The sequence below is a fragment of the Tauraco erythrolophus genome, chromosome 2, assembly GCF_009769465.1.
Source record: "Tauraco erythrolophus isolate bTauEry1 chromosome 2, bTauEry1.pri, whole genome shotgun sequence".
NCBI lineage: Eukaryota > Metazoa > Chordata > Aves > Musophagiformes > Musophagidae > Tauraco > Tauraco erythrolophus.
The window spans coordinates 45,986,574-46,007,925 of record NC_141466.1 but is presented as its reverse complement, the minus strand read 5'-3'; the positions used below and the strand labels follow the sequence as shown (position 1 = coordinate 46,007,925).

Below are 21,352 nucleotides of genomic sequence, written 5' to 3'. Positions count from 1 at the left end.
CCTCCCCAGGGCGTCGGCGTCGCCTGCCGGGATCACCGCCCGGGGGGACTACACTTCCCGGCAGCCTCTGCCCCGCCGCCGGGCGGGATCGGCCCGGGAAAGCGCCGCTTCCCATCGACGGGGCCGGGAAGTCGCCCCGGGACTACGTTTCCCAGCAGGCAGCGCGCCGCATCGCTGCAGGCAGGAGAGCCGCCGCGGGGCCGCGGTGCGCGCCGGGACGGGTAGTCCGCGCGTCCGGCGCCCGCGCCTCCGAGCGGCCCTCGCGTCAGGCGGCGCTCTGACCTTGCGGGTTTGTCTGGTCGCGTATCTCCGCTGCTCCCGGCCCGCCTGCCCCTCACTCGCCGGGAAGATGGCTGCCGTACGCAGGGCCCGCAGTTACTCCCGCTGCGTGGTGCGCTTCTCCGACCGAGAACTCTGCTAATTTCCCCCCGCGGGGAGGACGCACGGACCGAGCGGGGGGGCAGAGACCCCCGGGACGGGACAGCGCCGCCCGAGCGCCGGCAGCATGGTGAGCGGGACCGGGCCGGCCGTGCCCTGCTCCCCGCTGCAGTGCGGCCCGGGGCGGGGCGGGGAAGGGAGTGCGGGTGGGGGCTCGGCACCGGGCGCCCCGTGGGGAGGCGGTGGGGGCTCGGCCGCCGCGGCAGGTGCGGCCCGGCCCCGCCCCGCCGCCGGGGAGGCTGAGGGGGGCGGCGGCGGCAAGGGCTGTGGGACCGGGGCGGGAGGAGCGACGCCCCGAGCCGTGCTGCTGCCAGGTAGCCCTGCCCTGCCCGCCTGCCCGCGGCCGCAGGGCACCGAGTGACGCCTGTGGAAACAGTGCCGTGATCCTGGCCGGGATCCCATGCCGGATAACTGCGCCGCCGGGAGGCACGGCCGCCTTCCGCAGAGGATTTTGGGCTGATGAGTGGGGCTGCGTGATTCAGGACCGGTCTAGCTATCCCTGGAAACACCTGAGCAAATCACTGTGCCATGACGAATGAGCGTGCCCTGCCTTTCTCTTTCTTCCCTCAAAAAACAGATGGCATAAAGCGCCTTGGTAATTTAAAGGGCTCCGTGGGTCAGGCACTCTACTTAATTTGAGTCAGTGATTTAACGTATCAAAAATATTGTTTGGTTCAGTCCTGCTTTTCTGGCTGCCCCTCAATATGGATTCAAGTATCCGTGATGGGATCTTGATCACTCAAAGTTAAACCGTTTATGTCATTCAGGAGCTCTTAAAAGTCCTTGCCACTGTGATTAAAACTTATTTTTGAATGCATTGTTGCTTCTGCCACATTGGTAGAAATAGGGCGCAACTTCCCCATTTTCTTTTAAAACCAAGAAGAATGTTAGCCATCGGTCACTGTTTCGCTATGTCATGCTTGCTTATCCCTTAGTTCTGTACTGTTCACATGTAGCACGGTTCAACTGGTGACAGTCACCTTTGAACTGCTTCTACCCTTGGCTTTATTTTGCTGAAACAAAATTCTGAACTATTAAAGGACTTGACGTTGCAGACAGTTTAGTAAGTGATGTGCTCTGAGGAAATCAGCATGCAATTATTGATTGCAAAACGGTTAAAACTAAGCTGGGCAAATAAGTTAGTTTTGCATTTGGCAAATGATTTCTAAAGCTTTGCAAACAAATCAGAATCAAATCAACTCATTCGACTTATTTTTACAGGTCGCAGTCCAATTCAGATGTTTACTTTTGACATGTTGACCTTTTGGTGGCTTGACTGGCTATCGCTTTTCTCATGGAAAATTACTTAAGCTGATCAGTACACACTAGGGATGTCTTCCTTTGAAGCAGGATAAAGTCACTGTTCCATATGACAGCTGCCTTGTAGCGGGAGGAAGGCCAACAGTACAAAGACGAACAGTCTGGATTTATCCACTGAGTAGTGGTTACAGTATGATATTCTGTGAAGTTCAGAAACTATAACTATGATTCAAGTGTTGTCAGACGGAGGACAAGGATCCAGTTTTTACAAGTCGCAGCCTGCTTTGGGTGTGGTCTTGCGAGCTGTCTGCTAACGAAGGCCCTTGCTTCAGCTCTACCTGTGTTTACTCATTTGTTCTAGCAAAACCATAAGGTTTCAGCAGATCAAATAAATAGCAGGAAAGTTGTTAAAAGCAATCATTTTTCCAATCCAGTTAGCCATACAGTAGCAATGTGGATGAATTGCTTTACTGGTAAATTCAGAGGGATGGCCACTTACGCTGCCACTGCTGCCAGAAGACAAACCTTTGGTAGGAGAGACTTCACATCACACGTGCACTCTGTAATGGAGGTAATGGTGAAAGTCAGAATTTTGGTTGTCATCAACTTCGTGATGTTTTTTGACAGCTTTTAGGCTGTGGACTAGATCTTCATAGTATGGTATATTTTTTTTGTTTGGTTTGAGAGTACATTTAAGTTTTAAAGAGCATTGAATGACATTTTGGAAGCATTTGGTCCAGAATCGTGACTGACTGTGACTCAGAAATGAAGGAGAAGTAGGGCAGTTGAACAGAGGTGAGAAGAGGAAAATGAAGACTCTTGAACAGGTTACTGAAACACAAGGTTTTTGAACATGAGGTAAACTTCAGCCAGCTTCATAACCTTCTAAATAATTTTAACTCTTAAATTAGTTTATTTACAGACTTCGTGAGTTAAAGGCTTAATGGGCGTGCCTTTATGCACAAGAAGATAGTGTGTTGATTTAGTTTAGAAATTACTAGTCTCTGCATTTTGCAGATAAAACCAGGCTTGTTCTGCCCAGGCCGGGAGCTGATCGGACATAATTTAGCTGCAAACCGGAAGCCTTGCGCTCTGCACAGGCAGAGATGGCCTCATTTGTGTCAGCTCAGTGCCAAAATAACGCACTTACAAGACATCCGTTTCAGTGCTAGCTTGTTCTTAGGCTCTCTCTCTTTGGCCACTGTAGACATAATACCTGGATGCTAAAATAACGCGATAGGACTGCTGTAACTCATAGGACATTAACTGCCTGCAATAAAATTCTGGAATCGAAACCCAGGAAATTTCTAAGTTGTTTACTCCTTGCTCAGATTTAACGCTTAGTGCTATAGAGCATTCTGGCTTACCTGTTTTCTCCACTGAGAAATTAAAAATGTACAGCCTTAAAATCAGTGTAGAAACAGATGCAATATCTGTTTACTTTAACCAGCCAACACTGTCTGCATTATCAATTGTAAAAGATAAATTGACTGAGACATCAGTGAAAACACGTTTACAGGTGACAAGCCAGTAAGTTTGTGGTCGTTTGGGAAACCAGAGACAAGTGCAACAGCTGAACTCCAGGGAGGTGTTTGTCATCAAGACAGAGAGATTAAACGTTGCCTTCCCATCAGGTTTGCCAGTATTCTGTAGTTTGATCATGAACTTCCAGATGCTATAAAAATTTTATAAATTTTCTGAATACAATAATGCTTTGATTTCTGCACTTTGCTAGTGCAGAAGGTAGAGATTTCCTTACAAGAACTCGGAAGAATCTCACTGGTAGAATGTCACTTGAAGTCAATTTTGAGTGCTATCTACAACAGGAAGGAGTGGGAAACAAAAATTCTGAAAGTAGTCGTGGTAATCTTAGTGCCAAGTTTACCTTCTTACACTCTCATTTTGCATTATATACTTGCCAAACCATGGATGTGAATTTCAACTCAGAATGGTAGAAAAACTGGGATGCTTCAGCTGCAGGAAGAACTTTAAACAAATGTCTTAGTCTTTGTTGAGGTTTTTTTTTTCCTTACTGGCATATTGCTGCTGTTGTCATCGTGGTGGCTTGTCACTGATGCTCAGAATTAGTTTTCATTTGGTTTAGTACAGATTCCCTAAATCTCAATATATTTCACAATGAGAATTTATTTGCATCATTTTAAGTTTTGCTCTTTAATTGCAATTTAAATTTTGCTCTTAAATTGGCTGCTTAACTCCTATGTAGAGCTCTGTTAAGTTTAGTTAAAGGTCTTATTTAAGGTCTTATTTGTTTAGCCTGTCTCACAGCAGTACTGTAAATAAAACCAGCTGTCAGGCTCTCACGCTAGCTTTTTCTTTCTTTTACAATACATTTCTCGTTTAGTTTCACACGTAATTTTTGAGATTGCCTGTATTGTCCCATAATTTTCATAAAGTATCTATTGTTACTCAAAGGACTACTCTTTCTGTGCTTTTGTAGGTATTAAACAAATCAAAACTGCTGGTTATCTTTACAATGAGAAGATAGTGATTAAATTTTAATTTCTTCTATGAATGAAGCATGATACTGTTTAATACTGAAGCTTTGGTTCTATGCTTTGACTTAGGCACTTGGTGTTCAATTTATTCAGTTCTTACGGCAGTGTACTGACGGCTGTGAGCCTTCAAGTGATACATAACTAATCTATGTTGGATCAATGTGACTGAAATGCAAAACTCAGCTTTATTGGGTTAATAGGAAAGTGCAAACAATACCAGTAATTTTAAGATTAATTTTTATCATCAATTAAGATTGATCTGTGAGGTAGATGGGTAGGATGGGGAAAAGAGGACTATGCATAAACTTTTTTAAATTATTGTCCATGACAGTTATGCCTTGTGAATGTGCTGTAGGGACTTATGCAGACTCTGGAATCATGTCTGACTGCTCTCTACTAGGCAGAAGCTGAAGAAGATTGTCACTCTGATGTGGTAAGAATTGACGACAATGAAAGATCCGGTGAAGCAAATCTTCAGGTATGTCTCATGCTCGTGTTTTTTTACAGACATAGTGCTGCTGTGATTTAAGCTGCATTACTTGTGCTCATTTAGTTACCACATACTTGTTGATCTGACAAATGCTTGATCTGACAAATGCTTAATATGTCTGCCCCTCCAAAAGTGAAATAGGTAAATTTTGCATTGTGTTCTAAGTGTAAAATTCAGTCCTCAGTTGTCTGTCTAGATGAGAAGTAAGTTTGTGGCAGATTTGGAACTTCTTTGAAGAACGGTAGAAATCGGGCAGCTGTTTTTTGTCTGAATCAAATTCCAGTTTAAGTTGTCATTCCCTTCTGGAGCAGAAAGTTGATAAAAGCAGCCTGATAGAAAAGTGTCTTCTCTTACGATACTAGATTTCTGTGTAGTTGCTCCCCAGAAGTCATGACGATTGCAGGAGGCATGTAAAGTGTAACTCCAAAGATACTGGAAACAATGCATGGCAAGAATTACAACTTGGCTTGTTTTGCAGAGCATAGTCCTTTCTTTTTGAAAGAGAAAGGAGTCTAAGTTCTTATTTGTATATTATATAAATGACAGCCTTGATTGTCATAAAGCTTGGTATGCTTATGTGCAAAAAAGTAGATTTTCTGAATTTTATTTGCAAGAGCAAATTGACTTCTTGTTTAAGATAATTCTGCATAAACAAGAACAAACACCATGTCTAGAAAGAATACTTCACTGTGGAGTCTTAGGTCGTAACCATAGTACTAACAACCACTTCCTGAAATGTCATTTTTTTTCCTGAGGTGAACAGTCCAGGTAAAAGCACTTATGTTACTGAATGAGATTGAACAAATACTTGTGCACTTTAAAAAAAAAAATTACTATAAAACAGTTTTTAACTCTCTGTATCTGAACTCATTGAAACTGTTTAAGACTTAGAAGTGTAAAACGTAATTTTGAAATTCTTCTTTGTGTGTGTACTTTATAAATTTCTCCTCAGAAGATGCACTGTCTGAATATGTGATACTAAATCAGAATTAATCGTATTTTTTAGGCAGAGCTCCAGATGTTCAGAGCTCAGTGGATGTTTGAGCTTGCCCCGGGTATGAGTTCTAGTGGGCTGGAACCTCTGCCATGCAGAGCATCTTCAAGAGGACCTGGAGTAAAGTCTGTAGATGCCAGAGGGAAACAGGAGATAGCAAAAGAGGAAAAGGTACAAAAAAGATAGATGTATAATTTCGGGATTTTTTTGTATGTGTTGGTATTGCAGTATAAGTGTCCTAAAAGCTCATGCTGAATTACATCTAGAGAAACTACAAAGGCGATTAACCTGCTGTCTCCACACTGATGTCTTTCCATAATCCTACACTGATTTTTCTAGTTTTTATGCTTGACTTGGCGTCACCTTCCCAGTCTGCTTTCTGAAAGACTGTAGGTAGGGTGCGAGCAGCAGGAACGTGGATAGTTTGTTGGTTGGGAATTTCAGTTACGGCTTGTAGCATGATTATGTCTTCTCACTCTATTTATGGAATTATTTTATTCATTGCCTTTGTAGGATATAGGAGGTAAGATGAAAAATAATTCTTAGTCAAGTGACAATGCGCTTGTATTTGTAAGGAATTTAAGAAGTGTTCTGTGTAATCTATCGTGCAGGCAAAAGAACTTTTCCTGAAGGCAGTGGAAGAAGAACAAAATGGGGCCCTTTATGAAGGTAATTCAGAAGTCTGCAATGAATACCCTTATTGTAGAGGAATCTAATGCTCTCTGATTTATGTGCAAGACTGCATGATGCCAGTGAACTTAAACTGCAGACTGATAGTAATTTGAGAGGTCAGTTATTCGGATAAGCAAACAAACTTGCTATAAAAGAAACCATTATATCACAGTTGTAAGGTTGAGATAAAGCTAAAGTGAGGTCAAGGAAAGAGTTTTGAGCTTTCAGGCAAAATGGCTAGATTTTGAAATCTAGCAATTTAATGAGGCACTGGATGCTTCTTTATGTGACTTCTGTAACAGTAATGAAACAAGGCAATATACTGTATTTCCTGTGCTCACAGTTTTCTTCGTTCCACTTTGAACAGAACTACTTGACCCATGGAATGTTTTGTTACTTGGTTTTTGTTTTGTTATTGTTGTTGGGTTTTTTTGTTTGTTTTTTTTATTTACACAGCATGCTAAGGTAGCTTCTTTAAGAATTCCTGAAGTGAATGTTTAAATCTAGTAGTCTAATTCTATGAGGTTTGCCATAAATACTTAAGATGCTTAGCTTGCTTACCCTTTTGCTATCAGCACTAGTGAAAATGGAAATTCAAAGTTTTCTTCCTCATATTTAGCTTTCAAAGTATTATAAAGAGTAAGAAGCCTGTAAGTCCTGTAGGTCAGTAGTGGAGATACCAGGTAATAACTGATGACTCAATTATTAGACTGAGTTTTCTCTTTCTTTCATTAAAAAAAAAGGAACATGGAATGTACATGCCATCCTGCTTATCCACTAGAGGTTTTGGCCACTTGGTTAAAGTGCAGGTGCAAAATATGGCAAGAAATGCAAAACTGAGTGTACTCTGGAAGCTCCTGAACTCAGCCACCTGTTGAATACAGAATTTCGTCTCCACCCTAGGAGTTTTCCTTTCCTTGCAAGGGATTTCTGGTTGTTGTTCCAGATCTCAAATGAACTGAGAGAAATATGAGTCCCCAGTAGGTAATAAAATTAGTTGGTTCAGTTTATAATTTATTACATGTTTTTACAGGGCGAAATTGTGTGTTGGGTGTAGAATTAAATGTGCAGTAAAAAAAAAGGCGTCAGAACTAAATCTGGTATGTAATCTACCACTTACAAAATCATGCAGTAAATTGTGAAGGTGCTTTCATACCAACAGTTTCCAACTAAATAAAAAAAAAAAAAGCGAGGAAAGCCATGTATTAAGCATTGTGTATATAAAATGAAAGCTAAAGCTTTGTCTGCTGGAGTGTACTCCTTGTGTGTTAAACACAACAGCAGAGAAGTAGGAGCATCTAACAGAGTTGCATTTGCAAGGGTGTTTTAGACATCTGGATTGCAGGAATATGAATCCATTCTTTCTTGATTGAGTTGGATTTGAGACTTAAAGAAACAGTGGAACTGTTTCTACACATATATCTATGTGAGACCTTAGAGATGAGGTCCTACATCAGACACAGATATATTACTGAGCACATGTTGGGACATCTGTTTTCAGACCATACTTATCTTTTGACCTGGCCCAGGTCACTAGAATTCAAGTGACATTTCAACCTGCTTCTGAAATCTGCTGATACCTGACATTTGTGAGGCAGTTATGTGCAGCAGCGTGTTCGTGTTTAGGTACAGTATAGGCCTTGCTGCGAGATTAAATGCTAAAGTTGAGACTGATCTTTGTTTAGCTGACTGCTAATGTTCCTCATCCTCGCCAGCCAAAGGATACTACTTGTCAGTCACTGGCCCTGACGTGAACTCAGGGAACTAGGAACACTTGCTTGTTTCAAACTCAGGCTTCTTAAGCTCATTAATGTGACAAATTCTGAGCTCCATACTCACTGATGTTTAATTTTGGGTTTTATTTTGTTTTTAAGGGTCCAGACTGAGGGAGAGTTGCCCTCCGGTCTTGGTATCACCATGTGAGAATGCAAAGAGGCATATAAGTACATATATGATCTTAATACTGGTATTAAAACAGACTGAATGTACATCCAATGAATCCACTTATATTAAGAAGGATCCACAGTTAACTCAGAAGAAAGACATTCTGCAGCTTAAATAACCATCCTTTCCCACAGGGTGATTTTCCTGGGCCTGTTTCTCTATTCAGTGTTTAAGGCAGAACTACTGTCTTTGCATGCTTTATTTTGAGATAGTACACAAAGTTTTTAGTTTTGAAAATAGGTGCTTATTGTGTCTCTCTTCTGTATTGAATTTACACCTGATGAGTTCAGATTAAATAAGCTTTACTAGGAAAAGACATTTTCCAACTTTTTAGTGCCTTAAGCTGAAGCCATCTCTCTGAAAAAAAAGTCTTTGCTTTGATAAGCTAGTATAGGCATGGACATATTGAAGCATTAAACCTTTATTTTCAGCCATCAAGTTTTATCGTCTAGCCATGCAACTTGTACCGGACATAGAGTTTAAGATCACCTATACACGGTCACCAGATGGTGATGGAGTTGGAAAGAGGTGGTAAGTATGAAAATTTACGATGTGCGTAGGAGTACTGAAACCTGAAATTTTGTTTCTAAAGGATGTGAATGCTCTGCTGTCATATGCAGTTGTAAGTCTCTTAGCATTTGGAAAACTTGTCTACTTGAATATTGAAATACTTGAAAACTTGTCTACTTGTCTATTTGAATAGACTGCTTCACAGAAAGCTTACAGATGCATTAGTCTGAGGACTTTTCTATTCTGTAGTTCAAAGGAGGTAACATGCTTGTTTGGAGCTAGTTAAATTGGAGTGGAAGGATTAAAAATAGTTATGTTGTTACTTAGAACAAAAAAGAAAAAAGCATCAGTTACTTTGTTACTTTTGATGTCTGATCTTCGGATTTATGAGTTATACATTCAGGATCATCTACAAAATTGTAGATGGCAAAAAGATCAATTATTGAAAGCTTTGTGCCATGGAATAAGCATTGTCATTAAGCAAGGGAATATACTACTGTTTTCAAGCTAACACAGCCAAGTGGGAACATCTCCAATAAGTGAAGCAATACATTTAGAAGCTCATAGATTGTAATCTGAATAGTCTAGTCTTTCATCATTCCAGCATCGACACACCAGATGTGTGGTGGCTTAAGGTTGACCTAGCTTGAGCCCAAGACATGTTTGAGAACAGGATTCAGGTTAGGGCCAAAGCTTCTGGTATAGCTCGGACAGCGTAGTGGAGACAAGCTTATGAAACAGAGCTTCAAATTCACTGCTTATTGGTAGCAGCCTTAGATGCTGCTGATAGCTACGAGAAATCAAGAGTTTTAAAACTGAAAACAAAAGAGGAAAGTACAGCCATGCCTGTGTGGTGTTACTAGATCAGTCTGGTTCCTTCAGGGCAGTACCGCTTCAATGCAGTAGTTGACTCAGTATGAAAGAGAGTAAGATGAGCTAAGTGCTTTATTTACATCTGGCACTTGAGTTCCTGGATGCATTGCTAGTGTGAAATCTTTGCTGTGTATTTGTGCACTGGCAAAATACTGGATAATAAACTACAGTCACATAACTCTTGGTTTTCTTAGGATTATTTTCTTATTTTAGCATCATTATCTCTATTCCCTTCATTAAGCGTCTCTGTCCATCTGCCACTTACCGTATGAATTTTCATTCAGTTTTGTAGATGTTGCTGCACTGTCCCCAACGCTATGTGACAGTGAGGGAAAAACAGCTGATACACTTTAATTGTTGTTTAAAAGCAACATTTGTCGAGGTGTGTCTTTTCAAGAGATTCTAGTTGTAGTGGTTTTGCTTTCTGAATGGCTGTTGTAGGTGTTTCCTACAATCTTGGTGAGAAAAAAGAAATTACACAATTACATTAGGAAAACAATTTACAGCATAGCCTGTAGGTACTGGGACTGGCCATCGTATTCATCAAAATAAAGCAAGCTGTGTTCAGTGGCACATCTTACTATGGTCTTAGTGTGCAGTCTGCCCAAACATAATTTTCTTTTGTATCATGCTTTAAAACTCATTGGTAGGTCTGCTAGTTGCTTGCTTATATTCTCAGCTCATTCTATTAAGCTTGTTTAGAGCAGAATTGAATAATATTAAAAAGTGACTGGAAGATCTCTTAGCTAGCTTGTATACCAAGTCAGGGGAAACAAAGTGCTTTGTGATGAGATCAAGGCGAGTTGTGTAGTTTGTGGTTACTTGATGCGAGCAAACATGCATCTCTTAAAGGATCATATTATGACATACAGCTTAAATTTAGATATTTTTAATATCGTAATATTCTTTTTTTACTTAGTAATCCTTCAGGTTTACTGACGAGCAGCAAGCACATTGCTTCTGTTCTGTCGCCTTGTTTTTGCTCCTGACAGTTTTTATGTCTGCCTGTTTTTACTTAGAATTGGTAAAAAGTAGTTTTCCTAAAAGAAAGTTTTTCTTCATTATTGATGAATAAACCCGCTGAGGATCACTCTTCAGTGAATAATGCAAGAGTGAAAAAAAAAAAATTAAAAATTCTTAATTGTTTTCTGTGTCTTACATTGTTGAGGATTACACAAGGATTACAAAATATATTTTCCGTCAATGATAATACTTTATTTTCTGCGTACAGCTTATCTTAGACAAAGTAAAAGATGAGATTTGTCTTTTCATGGGGTCAAGCAATTCTTCAGTTCCTTCCCTAAAAACAGTGAACAGTGAACTCTCAAATCAAAAAAGAAACGGGAATTGGAATTACATTTAAAAAAAAAAAAGTTGTTACTGTCTGATGGGTTCCAGTAAATTCTAAATGAACTTCATAGGATTGCAGTAGTTGTTTTATCTTATGATGAAATGAGATTGATTGGAAAACGTACAGGAAACAGCTACTTTAAATGAAGGTAAGATGGTGGATTGATGCCAAGATAAGGACATCTGTTGAAATGTTTTGTCCAATATCACAGTGTTAACATTGCTCCTTTTCTAGTGTTGAGGATAACAAAGAGGATGACAAAATGGCTGATCTCCTGTCGGATTTCCAGCAGCAGTTAACTCTTCAGGAATCTTCGGTCAAACTTTGTCAGCCTGAAGTTGATGTCAGCCAGACCCATATCTCAGGTATGAGATAAGATGCACTGTAAGAGTTCAGAGGCAGAATTTATAGAGGTGTTTCACTCTGACTTCATTAAAACATTCTAAAAAAAAAAAAACCACATTCTAAAGCTATCTTTAAAGAAATGTACACAATATCTCTTTATTTACTTTTGTAGTTAAATGTAAAGTAAAAAAGATCCTGAATGAGCTAAACAGGTCTTTTTCTCATGCATGACATTGCCTTTATCACACAAGCTTTTCCATGTAGTACTGCTGCTAAGTAGAATTTTTCAGATCAGTCATACTTAAAAGTAGCAACTTGTAGAAACAGACTTGCTGAAGTAAGTGTATTCCAGTTTTCCTTCCAGTTAATGTTTGAAAAAGTGAAATGTGGAATGTGTTCTTTTGTTTTTTCAAATATTTATTACAATTCTTAAGCGTGAAGAAGAGACAATTGTTCTGTGAAGAATACGCATCTTTGCATTTCCTGTTTTTATCTGATTCTGTATCAGATTTTTACAACAAATGTTTTCAGATTCAGCAAGACTGTATAACATAGCTAGAAAGCCTTTTGAAGGTTAGTGGTTTTCACTGCTTCAGTTCCAGGATAGTTGTCCTGAGACTTCCTTACGAGGTCTAACTTGTAGAGAGTGTAATTGAACTATGAACTCTCTTAAAATCGGATGCCTCTAAAGCGTGTGTGTTTTGCATCCCAAGTTATCAGTTGCTCTTGGAAATCTCGGCCTGATCTCCTCTGTTCTGCTTAAAGAAGGAAAATAAATGTAGCAAGCTGTTCAAGTCAGAACATAAAGAAAACAGGATTTGTTTTTTATTTTAACAACTGTGACGTTGTACTTGGGAAAGCATCTTTTCTGGTTTTTGCCAGTAAAGTCAAGATGTTGTAGACATTACTGCAAAATTATCTTGGGAGATGTCTCTGTTGAGCAGCAATCTTAAACTCTTTCTAGTTCTATTTTCTACCTTCCTGCCAGTCCCATGTTACACTATCTTGTTTACCGACTCTTTTATAGCTGAGTGAAAACTGTTAAAATCACGATGTCTTCTTCAGAAGTCAGTAGGCTGGAAAGGATCCCTCTTGGTCCTCACAGTAGTACCATAGTCACAGACCTCAGCAGCCCAAGGAAAACTGAAGCAGTGTGAAGCAACAGCATTTGGCTGAATTGATTTCCTGTATTCCGTTTTACATTTTATTGGTGTTCATAATCTTGGAATGCTGGTTAACCGTTAGTACAGGACAGGATCAAACCTCTGCTATGTAACTGACATACTGAATATATTTACTTCTCCGCTCCTGTATATGAGCGATTTTTCATAGTTTTCTTTCCTTTTACACAGGTGAGGTTTAGGACCGAGATAGCATTCTTCACCAGAAATACTGTAATATTTTTCCTATAGGGTGTGCCCAGTATCTGAAGCAAAGTGTCCTGTCAATCCCTGGTTTACTAGAAACTTAGAAATGTGGATTGTAAGATGGAAAATCAAAGACTCTGTCTGACTGGTGACCATCAGAATGGAAGATGGGTACCTGTTAGCACTGTAGCAGATTTTTAAGGCTTTGTATCTCCCATTCTCCAAGACACTAAGAGTTCACATACCGAAGAGCTCCTAGATTGCCAGACTGTTTTGTACCTTGTAGCAATAAATGCATCTGCACAACTTTTGTTTATACTGGAAGATTAATTTAATGATTGCAAATACATGCAATATAGCAAATTTATGACTTCTCAATAATAAAACATCGAATTAAGACAGATTAAGACAGATTAAGACAGATTAAGACAGATAAAATGAGATGTGTGTTAAATAAACACAGAAACTGGTGCCCAATGATGTGTGTGCTTTTTATCATGTTAGTGTTCTGAAATTTCTGAAGTTTCATCACATTTTGTAGCAAAACTAGTCTCATTGAATTTCTGGGAGTGCAGCAACACAGATTTTTTAAGAAGCGTTTTTTTTTCTAAAGTCAGAATTCTATTAAGTTGCGGTCTCTACCACGGCATTTACAGCTAGTTACTGTTTAATGTTCCTTTGTGCCACTCAACTATTTTCTCCATAAAAGCAGTTATTAAAATCATCAAGTCTTTTGTGCATGTGGTGATACAGTTCAAAACATAGCCTTGGAAGGCAGCAGTAGTTGGAAATAAATGAGGTGTAATTCCTGATGCTGTGAGATTAGTAAACAAGATTATAGACAACTGAAACAACAGAGAAAACTTAGGGAGGCAGAAAGTTACTGGAAGGAATTTTGGCTTAATTTCGCAGGCCTTTCTCACTAACTTTTAATACACTTTCAACTCCCGATTTTTAGTTCTCTCATTATGTGACTTTTTTCTAATATATAATGACTTTCAAGATAATTGTATTTTTGTTTCCTGGCATCTGGCTACAATGTGAAAAAGTAGGATTTTTTAATGGAAAGTCAGAACTTCAGTAATAGTCAAAGCTATTGATTTATGAGTTACCATCTAACAAGGATTTTTTTTCTCTTTGCAGTGTTGCCTCTGGAAGTACTGATGTACATTTTCCGATGGGTGGTTTCGAGTGACTTGGACCTAAGATCGTTAGAGCAATTATCTCTTGTTTGTCGAGGATTTTACATTTGTGCTAGGTATTGTGGATAAGTTATCTAGAGTGAAGCTTCTCTCTTCTCTAAGGAAGAAAATAAGAGCTTTTTTTCATTCAAGCATATGCAAACAGTGTGTAGAGGTGGATAATAAATCCATCGAGCAAATTGCCTGTGTTGGAAAGGTGGTGGGTTTTGGGGTTGTTTTGTTTTTTTTTTTTTTGCTTTTAGGCTGCTAAATCATACATGCTTTTTCTTCCCATGGCAATTTTCACGTTATGCTCCTCTCAGTGACATTTGGCTTTTGAATACACCACTAAATGGTATATTAGATAGATTAGTTCACTGTAGTAAAAAATATGGCTGAAAGTTGTACTTGTTTGAAAGTCAGAGTTGCAAGGTCTCCAAAATAATGTCTCTTGTGTTGTCATCGTTATATGGTCGTGCAGAGAAGTGCCAGGCTGCTGCAATGTCCTTCTGTACTTGGATGAAAATGGCATTGTGTTCTTTAATTTCACTAGGAGGAAGAAGTGGATTTCATACGCTCCAGGATTAAGTAAATTAGTCAATGATTTTAAATTATGACCTATTATTGTTCAAGAAAGTTCTTTCAGTTGCATCCAAACTAAATGCTGGAGTGCGTTACTGTCGTGGTTTGATATATAAAAGCTAAACAACGTTTGCAGGAAAGTTATGGGATTTTCTTTTTTCTCATTTTCACTAGAGATCCTGAAATCTGGCATCAAGTCTGTTTGAAAATATGGGGCAGGAGCTGCAATAAACTTGTTCCATATGCCTCTTGGAGGGAAATGTTTTTGGAAAGGCCTCGTGTTCGATTTGATGGTAAGGTGTACTTTTGGAAACAGTTTTTTATTACATGTAACCATGACAGAAGCAATCAGGTGGGTTTGATATTTATGACATTGTTGTTAGACCTAAACTGAGCGTGTTTGGGCTTTTGAATCGTAGAACATCTGTAAAGAGAAGGGAAGAATGCAAAGGCCAAAAATAAAATCTTTCATGTATTTAAATAACAAAAGTAAACTCAGAAGTTTTAGATGATTGTCTTTCTCATCTTAATTTATATATTTAATTTTTGTTTATATACTTTCATCTTCTGTTCCTGTAGGTGTATATATCAGCAAGACAAAATACATACGTCAAGGAGAACAATCTCTTGATGGTTTCTATAGAGCGTGGCACCAAGTGGAATATTACAGGTAGAACTGTAGTACAATCAGTGAGTGAAATGTTTCTCTCTCTTAAGTTCTTTAAGTCCAGACCTTGATGTCACAAACATTAATCATTCTGTAAAACTCAATGGAATGACTACAGAGTGTAAAGCTATGTATATTTTTTCAGAATAGGTCTTAAGAAATAGGATTGTGATAATCAGAGATGGGCTTAGAAACACATTTTGTCCTCAATTACACCATTTCATGTGGATAAAACTTAAAGAGTAACAACAGTAATACTTGTCCACAGATTTCTTTTTGCAAATCACTTCTGTTTTACATTTCTGTTATAATAATTGTTTTCAGCAAAGGGAAAACAAGTGATTGTACAAGGATTGTCTTTTGACTCATTTGTAACCAATTGTAAATAATCAAGAGACTGGGCTTTCTCAACTTGCCGCAAATACCTTGCCGTTTGTTTCCTCAGCCTATTTTCCTGCTGATCTTCATTGTGCTGTTCCCAGCATTTAATGTTTCGTTCTGCTGTCCCTTCTGAGACTGAAAACTGTTAACAGAAATCATTGAGTCTCATGGCTATTTCTGTAGTCTCACAAACAGCATGGTGTCTGAGCATTGCAAAAAGTGATCAAATCCCAGAACCTGAAAAAGTCAATATGACATTGTCCATTCTCTGCTGATACTGTAATTAAGATTTTTGTTGCATTTGTCTCAATCAATGCTAGGAATGGAGAAACTTACTTGAGATCAGTTTTGATTCCAGAGTAGCCTTCTTGCTTTGATTAGAGGTGACAAAACTCCTGAACTTCTGCCCTCTTTCATAACTCTTCATAACTTGATCTTTTAATTTGCAAAACTCTCTTGTGATTTCTGATTGCTTTTTTCTGTTATATTACATATATGAGGAAGTGTGTTTTCAAATCCTATTACCTGTTAAGTTCTATGTGGGAAACATCCTCTGATTCTAAAAAAACCCCCAACAACCCAACAGAAAAAGAATATGATTTCTAGGTCTGTATTGCGTAATTATATTTTTGCAGGTATTTGAGATTCTTTCCAGATGGTCAAGTTATGATGCTAACAACTCCTGAAGATCCTCAATCTATAGTTCCTCGCTTACGGACTAAAAATACAAGGTGATTGAAATAAAATATTTGGCTCTACAATTTTCATCTTGCTTCCACCTGGCAATTTCTATTTACTTTTGTCCCGGATTCTATATCCTGACTTAGGAAAACAAGAGTGAAAATACAGTGTTATTTATATTGTATTATAGATGTTTATAGTTCTCTTTTGAGGACTACAAAAAACGTTGGTCTTTATGCAAAGATATCTTTTATTTTAAGGTCCTGATATTGTAATTAGATTTCCTTTGTGGATGATGTGATTTTAACCTTTCAAAGGAAGTAGATGGAAGAATACACGCTAATAGCTTGGTGGTTTTAGAATCCTTTTAAAGGTACTATTTTGTTATTGACTGCCTTCTCACACTTCCTTGACTCTTTGAAGGAGAGTGAAGATTTTGCTGGGGTGTGACAAAATTATTGCATGATTTCTTTTTGATGTTAGCATGGACTTGTTAAAAACATAGAAGATCGTTTGCGACTTCAGAAGAGGTTTGAGCTGTTCACCAAAGTCTGAAAATAGTTAGCAGCAGGCCAGGGAGAACCGACTACTGTATCTTTACTGTCCTATCTGGAAAGATTAAAAGCAACCTTCTAAAATGTTTTCCGTGTTTTGTATCATCAGTGAGCCTGGTACTTTACTAAATGGAAATAAAAAATAGTTTCCTTGATTATGATGTGTAGTCAGTCATCTTTTCATTGTTGATATTTGTATTATAAGTACATCACTCTTTTGAGACAGAGGATATGTTAATGTCCTTGACGCTATCTTTCTTTTAACCTTCCAGAACGGATGCAATCTTGCTTGGCCATTATCGCCTTTCCCAGGAAACAGACAATCAAACCAAAGTATTTGCTGTCATAACGAAGAAAAAGGAAGAGGTAGGTAGCAAAATAGAAGAGGAAAAATAGCTTAAGGATGGGGCTTTTTAATACGTTTTTTCTCAGACTGAATATTTTAAGACTCCTGAAGATTTGCATTACACTAGAGAATTTAAAAATGAATTTTGTTTTCTAAACTGTTTTAAAATAAAATATAAGTAAGCATGGTGATTTTTCTTACCCTTTTTTTTTCCCCAAATCTGAAATACTCTCTTTATTAAGACAGATAAACATCTGGTTCACGTTTGAGCAGCGGTTCTCCCCCTTAGGCTTAATTGCTGTGTGCGGTGCTATTTGCTAACATTCTTAACAAACAGAGGAGAAGAATGAAGAGGTCATTTTCTGAGATACTCTGCAGTTATGTTCCACAACATTAAATAAAACCAGATAAGCAGTATTCATTAATAGAACTCTGAATGATTTGGTCAACTTATTTACATCACAAAATTTTCAGATTAACAAAGTGTCTGTCAAGAGAAACTTGTGAAGAGTTAGAAGTGTTACCCTACTTTACAGTGAGTTTGCATAGCTTGGGTGGTGCCCTCCATGCTTGTGTTACTTTCTGTGAAAACTTCTTCCATAATTAACATCTAAATTGATGTGTTCTCAAGGAATACCAGTACTTACTTTTAAGTGTGAGAGTTTAACAGTCTGTCCTCACAGTTACTTAGGCCTCAGGATAAGTAGCTGCCGAATGTGTTCTTTGTAGTTCATGAAATTTCTTTTCTCTCGTACAGAAACCAGTTGACTACCACAAATACAGGTATTTCCGCCGTGTTCCTGCACAAGAAACCGATCACAGTTTTCATGTAGGACTACAGTTGTGCTCCAGTGGGCGCCAGAGGTTCAACAAACTTGTCTGGATACATCATTCTTGTCACATAACTTACAGGTAAGTAAATGGGGAAGAAGATCCAAGAAGGACGCTTAACTGTAGACACACAGGTGACACTAATTTGTCCAGTACTAAGTACAGAAGATGTAAAGAGTGTGAGACTTTAAGAAAGTGTCCTGAAAACAGTAGCTGGTCCTGATTTGATAAATCATAGTGAACTTTTACTTAAAGAAATCCCACTTTTAGTAAGTTTCTATAATGGTGTGGAAAGTTTCCTAATAGTAGAATTGCAGTATTTTAGCCATTTAAAGGATTTATGCACAGTGTTTGAATGATTTCAGAACTGAATTAGGGTTGAACGACTTAGTGCAGTGCTAGGAAAGGGGTATGGTAAACATAGATTATCTTTAAGGTATGTTTCTTTTCCTCTGTGGATGTGCAAGCTGGAAATATGTGCACTCATCATGTGAGAACTGTACCGCTTACAAACTATACAATGCAGCAGTGCAAGATACGGGCATGTGACCAGCTGTTCTGGTCACTGACCGAGCGAGAGCCACGGCACTGTTCTTTCACCCAGCGCTCTAAATGACTGGCAAGTTGGCCATCCAGGTGCTTGATGTTGGCATTTAGGGTGGATTAAGGCTTTGTCTTCCAGGCTTCTTAATCTCTATATTCAGTGTTTTTGCAGGGATGTAGCTCAGCTATTGAGCTTCAAGTGTACAAAATCTAGAAAGTAAACTACTGGTGATTGGGAGCATCTGTAACTTCCATAAATAGAAAAATCACTTTTATAAAAACTAATATTTTCTTACCTAATTCATGAAGAAGTAACAGTATCACAGACATTCTTTTCAGCGTGAAGTTCCTATACTGCACAGGTTCTCCTGTACCTCTCAGTATGGTGGTGTGCTTTCAAAACTGGAACAAAGATGAGTGTAAAACACAGCTAGGAGGATGTATGCTTTTTGTCACTGATGCTCAGAAATTCTTGGATTTCTTCTTTTTCAACTCTTCTAAACATACGAGATTTACTGTCACTCTGTATTCTGAATTCAGGGTTCTAAGTGAAACAAAGGGGATTTTTTACTTCAATATTAATATGGTGACTTGAGTGACATCCTGCGCTGTTTCAAGTCTTGGAGCTAATGATAAGTATGGAAGGGGAAAGTGGTTTCTTTGATATTAAAATAGAAGCGTATTCTATATAGTGCGATTCGCCCGACATTCTGATGCTTCCAGAACGAGGCAGGGTGAAAGATGCTCGTGTTCCAGCTGTAGATTAGGGCACACACTAATGCAGTTTTGAGGGACTTAAACTGAATGCAGTTTTGAGGGACTTAAACAGCAACTCACATCTCATGTAACTTGTGCAATACTCTTTGCAGATCGACGGGCGAGACAGCTGTTACTACGTTCGACATTGACAAGATGTACACCCCTTTGTTCTTTGCACGAGTGAAGAGCTTTACTGCGTTTTCAGAAAAGCCGCTCTAAGAAACACCTTTTCCTCTCGCAACTCTTGCATGAATAAAAGGTTGTAGCTAATGTGCACTTAAGTTATAAATGTGTATATATTTGGAACATTTTAAAATTCTGGGGAATTTTTTGAAGGCAGTATGTTCTATTTGATTATGAATGGCTGGGGTTTTTGTTTTAGGGTCAAGCTTGCGAGCATTAAACACCTTTACTTCATGACAAGAATTTGATAACAAAAGTTTTGTTGTTTGTTTTGTGGGGTTTTTTTTAAACAGATTTTATAAATCAGTCTGCTTAAAATGTGAGTCTTCATCTGCCTGGACACTGGTTTGTCCAAAAGGAATTGTTATAGGAAAATCTCGCTGTCCATGAGACAGCGTGTGTGGTCTCTGGTGAAGGCTTGAGATGTGAAAGGGAGAAAGTTGTCTTACATCTGTTAAACTGTGTGACTTAAAAGAACTTCAAATAAATGTTTTCTTTAAATTAAACTTACTTTGTTTGCCTTTAAGATCTGGCATTTTGTCAACATCAACCTTAAGAAAAAACAGTCAAGGGCAAGCAAGCATAAAGTTTAACCGCAGAGGTGCGTCCCCACCAGTGCAGTGATGTCAGTTGGTCAGTGATGTCCTTTGCTCTTGGTAGTTCAGTGGAGCCTGCCTGCGCAGCAGGACGGGCGTGCAGGGGAGAGGGTTGTGGGTGGTGAGTTGTCCTCTCCTGCTGCAGGACAAGCTCGCAGGGCGCATGGCTCTGCTGGGGAGGTGTCCCAGCGCAGTGGTGAAACGCGCATTGGCCGGGCCTGGGTGTGCAGGTCAGCAGGGCTCACGTGGGCATGGTCGTGCTGTGTGGTAACCCTTCACCTAACCTTGCTGCAGGTGCTGTAAACCCCTTGAGCGTTTGTTGTGTACTAAGATCCCTTTTGAGACTGCTGTAGGTGTTCAGGTGCTGTGTGCTGCTAATCATGGAGTGTACCTCGAGGTTTGGTGCAGGCAGGGTACGCTGCTTCTCCCGCATGTGTCGCTTGGGGGTGTAGTGCGGACGCTGTAATGCCGCTTATTGTGTGTGTATCTTGGATTCTGAAAGAACTGAAGCTTTTTAGTGTAGTTTTTAAAAGCCGTTTTGCATAATTTACCTTTGAACATCTCATTTTGAAATACTGACCTGGACTTAAAGGCTAAAATGTGAAAGCTGTGGAAAGAACTATACTTGTTCCATAATTTATAAAGTGTATCTTTGCAAGGAACTATATGATGAAAAAAAAATACATCAATAAATCATGATTTTGAACATACAATCCCTTGCAATTTCTTATTTTGCCAAGAAATCATTATTTTCATACAGTTAAAGATTAGTTAGGAGTTAACCATGCATAAACCATGCTAGGGAAAATCGATAGATGGAATTAACCTCTTAATGACTTTTTATTATACTAATTACAGGTTATCTAAGAAAAGTAAAGAAGCTTTCAGGTACCTGAGTTCCAAATAAGGATGTGTATATCTGAAACTTTGTGCTTTTTCTATCTAGTCTAATAAGACTCTGCCTACAACCCTTCTTTGGCCTTAGACTGCAATTGCCCTGTTACTTCATACAACAGAACATTTAATAAGGAGCGTATTGCGTTCTCGTTGCTGAAGGGAAACTGATTGCTTAAGAATATCAGCCTTTTGTTTTGAATTACTGCCAAGTTTTTAAACAGGGAAAGATGTTAGTTACCTACACTTTTGTTGAAGGTGAAAGACAAAAAACTGATTCTGCCTGCTGAGAAACATCAAAAGTTTTTGTCACAAGAATCAGAAGATTGTACCAGTTGTTTGTTTAGGTATAATTTTGTCCAGTTGGATGTAATAGAATGGCCTTTCAATTCAA

General features: G+C 39.0%; 1 protein-coding gene across 2 annotated transcripts; it reads left to right on the top strand.

The window, feature by feature from the left end:
* The first annotated feature begins 312 nt into the window (after positions 1 to 312).
* FBXO9 (F-box protein 9) lies at positions 313 to 20,777 on the top strand. Of its 2 annotated transcripts, none has more exons than XM_086631365.1 (13): positions 313 to 508; positions 4,619 to 4,692; positions 5,711 to 5,869; positions 6,310 to 6,367; positions 8,746 to 8,845; positions 11,283 to 11,413; positions 13,904 to 14,018; positions 14,698 to 14,816; positions 15,103 to 15,193; positions 16,207 to 16,302; positions 17,079 to 17,172; positions 17,910 to 18,064; positions 19,396 to 20,777. In XM_086631365.1, the coding sequence occupies exons 3-13, from the start codon at positions 5,723 to 5,725 to the stop codon at positions 19,502 to 19,504; spliced, it is 1,215 nt and encodes a 404-aa protein (XP_086487491.1). In that variant the 5' UTR covers positions 313 to 508; positions 4,619 to 4,692; positions 5,711 to 5,722; the 3' UTR covers positions 19,505 to 20,777. The 2 variants fall into 2 exon arrangements, with proteins under 2 accessions (XP_086487491.1, XP_086487490.1); XM_086631364.1 differs by having other exon boundaries at positions 476 to 508; positions 4,615 to 4,692.
* The last annotated feature ends 575 nt before the right edge of the window (positions 20,778 to 21,352 follow it).

Bases quoted from the DNA above. Each gene is read 5' to 3' on its own strand.
- FBXO9 (XM_086631364.1), top strand. The intron at 14,817-15,102 runs GTAAGGTGTACT...CTGTTCCTGTAG, and splicing joins GCCTCGTGTTCGATTTGATG to GTGTATATATCAGCAAGACA. The intron at 16,303-17,078 runs GTGATTGAAATA...TTAACCTTCCAG, and splicing joins TTACGGACTAAAAATACAAG to AACGGATGCAATCTTGCTTG.